Source organism: Elephantulus edwardii, unplaced genomic scaffold (assembly GCF_000299155.1).
Source record: "Elephantulus edwardii isolate Elephantulus edwardi_28Jun2011 unplaced genomic scaffold, EleEdw1.0 scaffold00003, whole genome shotgun sequence".
In the NCBI taxonomy this organism is placed as follows: Eukaryota; Metazoa; Chordata; class Mammalia; order Macroscelidea; family Macroscelididae; genus Elephantulus; species Elephantulus edwardii.
In genome coordinates, this window is record NW_006399753.1 from 1,802,910 (window position 1) to 1,814,388 (window position 11,479).

The following is an 11,479-nucleotide window of genomic DNA, read 5'->3' on the forward strand; positions in this document are numbered from 1 at the left end:
GACCAGGACCAGGAGTCAGTGTGTGACCAGGACCAGGAGTCAGTGTGTGACCAGGACCAGGAGTCAGTGTGTGACCAGGATCGCGGCTCAGTGTGTGACCAGGACCAGGAGTCAGTGTGTGACCAGAATTATGGTTCAGTTTGTGACGAGGACCAGGGCTCAGCGCATGATCAGGTTCAGGATTGTGTGACAGCTGGATCAGGGCGGAATGTTCAGGATGAGAGTTACTGTGTATCTGGAATCAGAGCTGAGTGTGAACAGGATCAAGGTGTAACTAGGGTCAGGGCTCAGTGTGTGACCAGGATCAGAGCTCAGAGTTTGACCGGGATTAAGGTTTAGAATATAACCAGGGCCAGAGCTCAATGTGAGACCAGAATTAGGCTTCAATGTATGACCAGAATCAGGGCTTAGTGTGTGAACAAGATCAAGGCTCAGTGTGTAACCCTAAGGTCAGAGGTTCAAGTCCAGAGGCACTCAGAAGAGATGCCCTTCTGGAAAGCCAGCTCTGAAAATCCCAAGGCGATCCTACTGAGACACACAGGACACCAGGAGTGTAGCTTTTTCTCTGGGGTTGATTCCTAACGTGGGGGTGGTCTCTCCCAGCCAGGAGAGAAGAGGGGAGGGACCAAGAAGGTGCCAAAGCCAGCACCACCCACAGCCTGTGCCTTTGGTCCTGCCCTCACACCGGGCTGCCTGGCTAGGGTCAGTGCAGGCATCACCAGCTGGACCTCCACCTCTTTCAGAAGCTCTCCCAGAACACACAAGCCTTGTAGGCAGTTCCCAGGGTGGTGTCGTCACCCACTGCCAGGTCACACATTGTTCCTCCATTCCTCACTGTCTACAGACCCCAGTCTGTCCAGTCACATGTCCACATGCATCTGGGGTCCAGAGGGAGTAAGCATGACTGAGGCAGACCTCCAAAAACCTGAGAAGTCACACTCCCCGTGCCCCCAAGACTGACACTTCAGACTGGACTAGAGGTGTCCCCACAGTCACAGCCTGCTGCCTGGGCCAGGTCCTGGAAGAAGAGACATCAGCCAGCGCCAGCACCGAGTCGAACGCTGAGGGGTCAGCAGGACTGGCCCGGGCTGTTTGTGAGCAGGGAGGACAGGGTGGTCATGCATGGGTTTCTCCTCATTCTTCTCTGGTTCCCCCTTTGTACAAAGGCTGGCATCATTTACAAATCCCACAGGTGGTAAGTCAACACCTCTCAAGCCAGAGGCCCTGTCTCCAGTAGAGTTCATCTTTTCACTTCTCAGCCCAGCCCCCAGCCACACCTCCAAACCTGGTGGGAACTGTCCCTGGGCCTGTCATGCAGGGACCACAAAGCCACAAGGCGTGGCCTGGACACTCCCACCCCTGGGAATCCCAATCTCCTTACTTCTGGTTGTGACACATTCATACTTTTGGGCCTTTGCACTGGCTGTTCCTTCTGCCAAGATGCTTTTCCCAGACATTGTGTGCTCAGCACTAGACTTGTTGGGCCCTACTCAAACACTACCTCCCAGAGAGGATTCTGTGACGGCATAGATAGCACACGCATACTGAAGCTTTTCTTTCTTTGTTACTGTCTTTCCTCACTTCAGGGGAATCCTGAGGGCCAGGACCTTATAGAGCAGTGCTCACTGGTACTCAGAAATCAGGTGATAGTTGAATAGACGGTAAATGCATGGATGGACGGATGGTGGGTGGATGGCTGGGGAGAGATGTGGAGGGATGGATGGCTGGATGGTGGATGGACTGATGAATGATATCTGGTAGTCTGACAGTTGATGATTGGAAGCTATATGGATGGTGGATGGATGGTGGGTGGTAGATTGACAATGGATGATGGATGGGAGGAGGGATGGATGGTAGCTGTATACTGATGGATGAATAGATGGGTGACAGACAGAAGGATGGATGGATGGTGGATAGATTAATAGATGAACAGACAGACGCATAGATGGATGGTGGGTGGATGGCAGATGGGTGGATTACTCCATGGGTGGTGAACGGTGGATGGATGGAGGAAGGATGAGATTGGATGGGGGTTAATGACAATCATCTCTTCCATATATGACTTCCATATATAACATATGACTGTCCATAAATTGACCCTGTGATCCCTTATTACGTCCCTGTCCCCCACGGCCCCGCCTCTGCTGAATGCCCAGCTCCCCAGCCCTCTTCCAGTGTCTGTCCTTTCCGGGCACAGCTCCCGCTCCTCTCCACACCTTCCCATCTCCAGGCTCCTGTTTGACCTGCGCCTTTGGCCTGGAGCCCCTCCCTCCCTGGCACGAATGTCCTCCTTCAGTGTCAGCTGCCCAAGGAAGCTCTCACAGACACTCTGGACATTACCCTCAGCTCAAAGGACTGGCTGTGTGGACCTCCAGTGCCTGAGGAGGCCTGAGGGGCTGGTGGCGCCAGGGCAGTGAGGGGTGACAATGACATCAGCTCCCTGTCCCCACCTTGATCGCACACACCACATTCCATGGGGCCTGTGGGGCAGAGACTGTCCTCAGCCCCTCGGAATCCTGACCCCACCTCTGAGTGGACAGACGGGGCCTTTGCCAATCTCTTCCTCTTTATGCTGAAGGACCTCGCCATTCATCCCTTTACCCTGCTCGGTTGAGGCAACAAGCCCGCAGCCCTGACCATCATCCTGACCCCTACTTTGGGCCCTTTGGGGACTGAGGACCTGTTCAGCTTGTCTGTACTGTACTGGCCAAAGGTCGATGTAGCAGCCACAGGCCCCAGGCACACCTTCCACAGGTCTACCTGGTCCTGACCATTTCCCCCTCTGCCCATCTGCCGGGGTCATTGTACCAGCTGTCCCTGACGTCAGGGGATCAGATGGGGCAGGCCCCCCAGCCCATCACTCCTCTCCTGCCCTAACTTTAAACATCTGAGGGCTGATGCCAGGCCACTGGGTTCCAGACATGGGTGAGGGAGGGCACATCAGAGCCCAGGTTCACAGAGAAGGCACTGAAAATCAAAGCCTGCGCCCCTCCCTCGGTGCCCCCTGCCTCCTGTCACCCAGTGCACTCACATGTCCGTTTCGTCCCACAGGATGCAGGTCTGGTTGGTGGTGCCCTGGAGAGAAGAGGGGACAGGGGTCAGCCTAGTGTGAGGGGAGCCCTGCCTACACCACGGAGAGCTTGAGCAAAACAAGCAGGGAGCCATGATGACCAGGCCACTCACATTGTGCATGTGTGCAAACTCAATCTCCAGGGGCGTGAGCAGGGAGCGAGGGGGTGGCTTCACGGTCACGGAGATGACCTTGGAGTTGAGGACAGTGGTGTTCCTGTGGATGGAGAAGGGGCAGAGTTTGTAATGGGTGCTGCCCTGCATCCCATGCGGGGTCCCATGCTCTGCCACCCAGCTCCTCCGTGCCCTCCCCACACCTGCCAGCTGGCACTTACCTCTGCAGAGCCAGGAAGCTTCCCAGGTTGCGATACAGCACAGTGCCCACCACGAACACGGACGAGTCATCTGTCTCTGGAGGGTAGGTGCTGTCAGTTCTCCCCCAGCACCCTCCCAGCCCTCCCAGTCCCACACCCACCAGGAGGGTCCGTGTCCTCTCCCTCGCTCAGCCTCAGTTTCCCTCCCTGTGGTGAAGTGGCCCTTTGCCCATTCAGTGAAGAGTCCCAGGGGCCTCCTAATGGGGCAAAGAGCACGGGGTTAGATTCTGCAGGGGCTCCCCAAAGACTATTCTAGGGGGCCTAGGAGAGCTGCCTGAGGAGGGAGCCGGACAACCTTGGGTACATGTACATGGCTCCAAGAAACCTTATCTAGCATCTCCCCCATGGCCAGAACCCCCATCTGCCTGGCCTCACCTCCACAGCCAGGGTCCGGACCTGCCAGCTGTCTTCCCACCTGATATCCAACCTCTAACGGCTGGAGCTCCACCTGCCATCCTCCCACAGCTGGAGCCCCACCCGCCACCCCCTATGACTGGAACCCCACCTGCCAGCCCCCTCCAACAGCTGGAGCCTCCCTGCCAGCCTCTTCGATGACCAGAGCCCCACCTGCCAGCCCCGTGGAGAAGACACTCTTAGACACAGTAACCCTGTCCTCAGGCACTTTGGCCCAGCCACCAGTGGCCCGCCAGCCCTTCATGGGGAAGCTGATGTCCATGGCCCTGCTGGCTGGAAGCTTATGGATGCTGAGGACTGTGGGAGAGGGGGAAGGACAGATAGACAGAAAGACAAAGAGACATGAGAAGCAGCTGGAGGGTCAGATGCAGGGATGGAGGAGAGCTTAAGGGTTCAGGGCTGGTGTTCCCTCCAAGACCAACAGCCTCAGCCCTCCAGGCTCTGCCAACCTTGACCCCTCCCACACACTAGTGTCTGGGCAGGCACGAACTGGAGATGTTGAGAACAGGACAGCATGGGCCAGCAGGCATAGACTGCGCCATCTGGTCCAAGTCACCCTCCTCCGAGAGCGGGATCTGATCTGGCCTCCAAGGCTCTTTCCCTACCCCAGTGTGAAGAGATTCATGACTCTGTTCATTGGCCTCCCACGCCTCCTGTGGGACTCTGTCCCAGCCTCCCCCCTACACCAGAACCTCTTTGCCACTCGGCCCCTGAAACACCAGCCCCCAGCTACCTCTACAGAGAGGACACCTGGCCACCTGTGGGGCTGGATTACTTGACACCCCACCTCCCAGCATCACCCTAGGGATGAGCCTCAGGACAAGAGGAAAGCCAGGCGTCCTTCCTGGAGGGGGCCTGCAGGGGTGGAGCTCAGGGAGGGCAAGCAGGGAGACAAAGGTCCTAGGGGCATGAGGTTGTCAGGGTGCTGTGCTCTGACAGGCAAGCCAAGGGAGTTTTAGGGGATGGGGTAGAGGGGCAGGAAAGGACAGGGCAGCAGGGGTGATGGGCAGGACAGGACAAAATGGGGGGCCCGAGGCCACCTGGATCCTTGGGCAGGGAAGCAAGGACTGCAGTTGAGCCTGCCAGGGACAGGCTGGACTTCTTAGATGGTCCTCTCTTCTAGGGGCCACATGTGCCTCATCTAGAAATGGCTGGGTCAGCCAAGCCAAAAAAGGGAAGGAATGGGAGCACCCCAAGACAATTGGGCTGACCCTGCCTCTGATGTGACCTCTGCATAGCCCTGTCACTTTCTGGGGCGAAGCCACCACAGCTGTGAGGAGGGTTCTGACCGGAGTTTGTAGGCAGAGAGGGGACAAGTGCCTGGTCCCCTCAGACTCTAAGAGTAGACTGTGATGGGGAGGAGTGAGTCTTTTCTCTCTGGGGACTTCGAAAGGGCTGGCTGTGGAGTGGGGTTCCTGGGTTTGACTCCTGGGGCCGAGGTTTCTTGGTCTCATTGAAGTCAGGGTCCGAGATGACCCCTGCTGACTCCCTCAGTGGACTCGGGGCTGACAGCATTAGACAGAGGGAATTGGCCTGAGAGAGGGACAGGGGTCCTGGGGGTTTCTGGTCTGTATCATTGGAAGATGAGGCAGGAAGGGCCCTGTCCAGGCCTGGTGGGGCAGTCAGTCAAGCAAGGGCAGGGGCTTACCCAGGTTGTCTGTCACCTGGTAGGCGTCTCGGAGGTCCTTCATGCGGAAGCCGATGACATCGACAAAGTCCTCCACCAGGCGGAACAGCTCCTTGGCGTTGGGGCCCACCTGGCGGGCAGGGTTATGGTCAGGGAAGCTGAGGTGGCACTTATCCTTCCTCTGCCTGTCTTGCCTCCTGACTGCCACCATTCCCTTCTCAGGTGTGTGGATCGCTGCCCACCCTGTGAACACTGATGTCTGACTTGTGTAGCAAGTGCTCCTACTGTTCACCCCATTCTGCAGATGAGAACATTGAGGCCAAGGGTCTGCTGTGTTCTGGCCCTTGGAGGCAGGTGGCTCTGAGTGGTGGAGGGCAGCTGCCAGCACCCTGCAGATGATGGTGGTCTCTGGTACTGCAGCACCCACCAGTGCCCTGGCCAGGACACAAGGTGGCCAGAGTGAGTCAGGCCTGACTGCTGTGCCAGATCAGAGGTTCGCCCTGTACTGGTCCCTCGGTGTGTACCCCGGGCCTGTCAGTCTCCCCAGCTCTCGGCAGTGCTGAGAGATATGCTATCATAGTCCAGGAAGGGGAAACTGGGGCTGGGGGGTTCGGGGGCTCCCTCGGGTCACACAGCGGGCTATGCAGAGGGTGTCGGGGGATGCCCTGCCCTGCCCCTGCCCCGACGCCTTGTGACCACGAGGCCCCAACTCTGTCCGCACCAGCTGGGCCTCCTCCCACTTGTCCCGATTCTCCTCCACAAGCAGGTTGCTGATGATCTGAACAAAGTTCTGAAAAAGAAGAGGAAGAGCTGGTGAGAGGCCCGGAAGATGCCCTGGTCAGGGGCTCAGCCATGACGATGACCAGGGTCCCATGTGCCAGGTCAAGGACACACTGTGTGACCAGGAGCTCAGCTTGTGACCACAGTGTGAGACCTGGACCCAGGCTCAGGCAGAGGTCCCGCTATGACAAAGTGCCACGTGGAGGGGCTGTTTGTAACAGAGATCAGGAACCGCTGTGTAACCAAGGGTGGTCACGTGATCAGCCCAGGGCCCAGGGTGTAACCAAGGGTGGTCACATGACCAGTTCAGGGCCCGTGTGTTGATCAGCTCAGGGCCCAGTACATGACAAATCAGGCTTCTGGTCATGACCAGATTTAGGGTTCAGTGTCTCGCCAAGTCAGGGCTCAGTGTGTGACCAGGAGTGGGACTTGGGATTGTTTTCAAGATGAGGGTTTGTAGTGTCTGACCAGGGTCAGGGGCCAGCATATGATCAGAATCAGGTTTCTAATTATGAGCAGGACCAAGGCTTAGTTTAGAAATGAGATTAGGGCTCAGTATATAACCGAGATCATTGTTGTTAGGTGTTGTTGAGTCACCTGCGACTCACAGCGATGCTGTGTACAGCAGCTCTGAAGCCTGCCCTGTCTTGTGCTGGTCTCACTGACTCCCACACACCTACACCCACTGCCCCAGTTACTATGTCAATGCAGCATCTTTAGGGGTCTGTATATAACCTAGGGTAGGACTCAGTGTACACCTGGGAAGAGGGCTCAGTGTACACCTGCGATTAGGACTCAGTATACACCTCAGATTAGGGCTCAGTGTACACTCCAGATTAGGGCTCAGTGTACACCTGGGATTAGGGGTCAGTATATACCCGAGATTAGGGCTCAGCATACACCTGAGATTGTTGGTTTGTTGTTGTGTACAGTAGAGTCGGAGCTGACCTACAGCTGACCCTCCAGCAGGTGTTCAGAGGCAGTTAATCGTACGGGAGGAGACTGCTCATCTTTCTCCCATGGAGCAGCTGGTGGCCTTGAACCCGTGTGCCTTCGGGATTGCAACACAGGCTCTTGTCTGTAGGCCAGCAGAACTCCATACCTGAGATTAGGGCTCAGTAGATATATAACTGAGATCGAGGTTCAGTGTGTGACCAGGGCGGAGTTTCTGCCTGTGAGCTGGGCTCGCATAATGGGGGCTCTGTGACTGGACCCAGCCTCAGTCAGACTCCCACCTGCACGTCCCCGGGGGTGGGGCTGTAGTAGGCCCTGCGGAAGATCTCTGTCATGTTCCTCAGGACATCGATGGTGGAGAGCAGGTCTCCGCTGTAGCTGGCCCCGTCCTGAGAGATCTCCACCAGCGTCTGGATGACCTCAGAGACGCCTTCCCCTGGAAGCCCGCGCTGAGCCTTTGCCAGGTGCTCCCGGGTCTGCGAGGGGGAGCAGGAGAGGATCAGTCCTGCTGGACACGCTGAGGCGGGGACCCCGCACCGAGAGGACCCTCTGCAACCAGAGCCCCTTATGTCTGTGGCGCACCCTGAGGGTCCCTGGTTGCTGACTGTGAGATAGGTGGGTGGACAGAGCATGGCCAGGGACACAAGCGTGGGACGCGGGCCCCTCACCATCATCTGGATGTTTCGGTAGTCAATGGAGACGCATCGGATGTAGGTGGGGGGCTCCCAGTAGGCGATGCCTTCCTCATCCAGCTCACAGCGTCGCAGGATGAGGCCTGGGGACAGGAGGAGGCCAGGTCAGCTTGCCCCCTTCTTCTCCTCACCGGCTCCCTCGGCACAAGTTCCTCTGGAAAGATGTCCCAGCCCCGAGAGGAGGGCCAGGCCAAGAAGGCCCGTGGACAGTGGCGCCACAGTGGTCAGGCCTCTTTTCCTTCAGTCCACATAGTTCTACAGTGCGGTTACAGAGTGGCTACAGCGAGCCTGGTGGGCCAGTGCTGAGGCCCCGGCAGGAGCTGACCCAAGGGGACCAGTTGCTGGAGCGCGGCCTGGGAGACCCTGTGGGGGCCCCACAGGTGCCAGGGGCCTTGTGGAGGCAGAGAGGTGGCTGCGGGCAGCTAGGGCGGCCAGGGCAACAGAACTGCGGGAGCTTCAGCCCAGGTGCAGCACGGCTCTGACCTCATGCCCAGAATCTGTGGGGCACTGAACACTCAATCTGCAGGGACAGCTACAGAATGAGGTCATAACCCTAGTGCCCAGTGGGCAGCTGGCATCCCTCCATAGCGGCTGAGTGGCCATGGCTGCTAGGGACAGAGTAGTGCCCATGATGGGACAGTGATCAGGTGATCATGGGTCCACCCACACCTGCCCTGACACATGGGCTCACCTGTGGCATTGCGGGGACACCTGACAGCAGCCACCTCCCCAGCAGGTGTCTCTTTCCACATCACGGCACCAAAGCTGTCCTCATCACAGATCTCGTGCGGCTCTGCCGAGGCCACCAATAGAGTGAGGGGTTTGGGGCTTTGGGACTGGCCATGAGGGGTCAAGGGCTGGAGGCAGCTCAGAAAGACCAGGGCAGGTTCTGAGCCCCTCCAGGGAGCTGTGGTCCCAGGAGGAGTTTATTGGAGCAGGGAAGCCTGGAGCACCTGGCATCATCCTGGAGGCGGGGGCTCAGTGTCCACCTCCCTCCACCACAGTGGGGACAGGCTGCTCACCAGGGCACCGCTGGGCGCTGCACTGCCGGTACTCTTCCTGTGGGCCCTGGCACGCTGCTCCTCCAAAGAAGGGCCCCGAGCAGACGCGTTCCCGGCGCTGTGTGCCGCCCCCGCACGTGATACTGCAGCTGCCCCAGGTGGCCCAGGCCTGCCACTTTCCATCCACTGCGAGGATCGCCAGGTGAGGTGTGGACAAGCAAGAGATGGGGCCCACAGCCAGCAGCCGCAGAGCCCAGAAAACAAGCACAGGGAGGGTCATTGAGACCACCCAGAGACAGAGGGACGTGGGTACCCCGAGAGGCCCAGAAGAGGCAGGGACATGGGACAGGGAGGGTGCCCAAATGCAGAAACCAAGAGCTGGACATGTGAAGACATGAGCTGGCCATGCATCCCCCCACCCCGCCCACTGGTGCCCACTGGCTTGAGACGCTCTGACCTGGACACTGCTGCAGGAAGCAGTCCCGCGTCTCCACCCAGTGGCCCTGGCACTCAGCGCCCCCATACGAAGGCCCGTTGCACTCCCGCGTGCGCTGCTGCCGGCCCTGGGAACAGCTGGCGGAGCAGGTGCTCCAGCTCGACCACTCATTCCAGTTTCCGTCCACTGCCCGGCCCAGGGGAGCAAGAGGGAGAGCCAGCGTGAACACCCTGGGTCAGGGAGCCCCCCCCACCGCCAGCCCGCAGACAGTGCCCACCATCAGGGGCATGTGGGAGCAGCCCCTCCCCAGGTGGCCAGCCTGGGACGGTGTGAACACCCTGGAGGGGCACCACATGGTCTTGCCTCCAGCTTCCTCCGGATACGGTCTGAGACTCTAGACGGGATGAGCCCCCAGAAGGAGGATTCGGGCCCCCTCCCCCTCCCTGCCCCTCCACTCCTCCCACAGCTGGTGGGTCTGGAGGCCCCCCTCCTCCCTCGCCCTCCCTCTCACCTACCAGGGCACAGGGCGATGTTGCAGAACTTGGTTTGCTTCTCAGGACCCTCACAGGGGTTTCCCCCGAACTGGGGGGGCCTGCAGGTGCGCGTGCGGTCCCGGAAACCGCGGCCACAAGTGCTGGAGCAGAGGCTCCAAGGTGACCACTCGTCCCAGGCTCCATGCACTACAGGGAGGGAGAAGGCAGTGGCTGCCCCAGCCGCCCTCCAGCCTGCTCACACCGCAGGCCTCCCGACCTGGCCCGGGTCCCGCCCCCACTCCCCGATGCCCCGCCCCTCGCTTGACCACACCCCTTCTCTCCGCCCTGCCTACCTGGCTCTGGCCTCTGCTCTGCTCTCTCCCGCCAGGCCCTGCCCTTTCCAGACACCGCCTCTCTATGGCCCTGCCCCTTCCACCTGACCGCGCCCCTTCCATACGACCACGCCCTTCATGGCCCTGCCCCTTCCGCCTGGCCACGCCCCATCCTGGCCTTGCCCTACCTGGCCATGCTCCACCGTCCGGCCCGCCCCTCCCGCACGGCCACGCCCCCTCCTGATCGTGCCTCTCGGCATGACCGCGCCCGGCTCTGCCCTCCCGCCCGGACGCCTACCTGGACACACGGCCGAGTTGTTGCACTGGCGCTGCTCGCGCAGGGGCCCGCTGCACTGGGTGCTGTAGGACGAGGACACGCAGAAGCGCGTGCGGGTTTGCCAGCCCTCGCCGCAGGTGCTAGAACACACGCTCCACGGGGACCACTCCTCAGCCGCCGGGTCGCCTGAGGGCCCAGGCCGGGTCACCGCCCGCCCTGCCGGACTGTCCAGCCAGACCGCCGGGGACACCCCCGCAGGTGCCCTAGAGGCTGGGCAGCCCTGCGGGGGCCTGTCCTGCTCCTGGGCCCCCTCGCACTTCTCACCCCGCACCGGACAGGTCAGTGTACCGCCCACTGTTAGCCTTTCTCTGGTCATTGCTCCCTCACTGTGGAGTCCTTCCGACTGGGGCGACCCCTCCCCGCGGGGCTTCCACGCACGGGACACCGCCCACCTTTCCCCACGGAGCCGGGGATTCGAACCGCCTCCTCTGGGCCAGCAGTGAAAGTGCCTGCAGCCTCGCGCCCGAGCTCCCGGACCATCAGCAGCGAGCCCTCGCTTTACGTCTGCACAAAGCCCTGCCCCCCAGACCCCTCTCCCCCTGGCCTCTCCCTGCAGGTGTCCTCCCCCAGCGCACCTGTCTGAGGCGCCGGGAACCCGAAATGCTGCAGCTCATCGCCCCCGTCGCGTCGCCGGGCGTCTGTGGACCGCAAGGACTGGCTCCTGGAGTTGGTGCGGGCCGCGGCTGCGGGGCGGAGAGGCCAGCGACCCCTCGGACGGCGTCCACTGCCCTGGGGCCGCGGTCCTTGGCCAGGCACGGTGAGCAACCCCGGGCGATGGCCGGCTGCCCGCCTCCGACCACATCCCAGCACCACCGAGGGTCCCCTCCCTCCTGGACCCCGTGCCCGTCACCACAGGTCCCCTTTCCATCTCTGACCACATGTCCAATCGCCCGAGTCCCCTCCTGCCTGCTCTGTCCCCGCCCTCTTCCCGACCCCGCCCCTCTTCACCCGGTCTCACCCCCATCTGGCCCCGCCCTCTTCTCACCTCCC

General features: G+C 60.4%; 1 protein-coding gene across 1 annotated transcript in view; it reads right to left on the reverse strand.

The window, feature by feature from the left end:
• BAI1 (brain-specific angiogenesis inhibitor 1) overlaps positions 1-11,479 on the reverse strand; it is a 67,327-nt gene that overhangs the window by 40,883 nt on the left and 14,965 nt on the right. Inside the window, exons 3-16 of the mRNA XM_006879446.1 lie at positions 11,065-11,172; positions 10,451-10,615; positions 9,865-10,027; positions 9,369-9,544; positions 8,933-9,097; positions 8,602-8,703; positions 7,887-7,993; positions 7,500-7,694; positions 6,206-6,274; positions 5,506-5,614; positions 4,011-4,154; positions 3,405-3,480; positions 3,184-3,286; positions 3,032-3,075 (exon numbers count right to left, since the gene is read on the reverse strand). Coding sequence (XP_006879508.1) covers positions 3,032-3,075; positions 3,184-3,286; positions 3,405-3,480; positions 4,011-4,154; positions 5,506-5,614; positions 6,206-6,274; positions 7,500-7,694; positions 7,887-7,993; positions 8,602-8,703; positions 8,933-9,097; positions 9,369-9,544; positions 9,865-10,027; positions 10,451-10,615; positions 11,065-11,172 — 1,726 coding nt within the window. The remainder of the gene's footprint in view (positions 1-3,031; positions 3,076-3,183; positions 3,287-3,404; positions 3,481-4,010; positions 4,155-5,505; positions 5,615-6,205; positions 6,275-7,499; positions 7,695-7,886; positions 7,994-8,601; positions 8,704-8,932; positions 9,098-9,368; positions 9,545-9,864; positions 10,028-10,450; positions 10,616-11,064; positions 11,173-11,479) is intronic.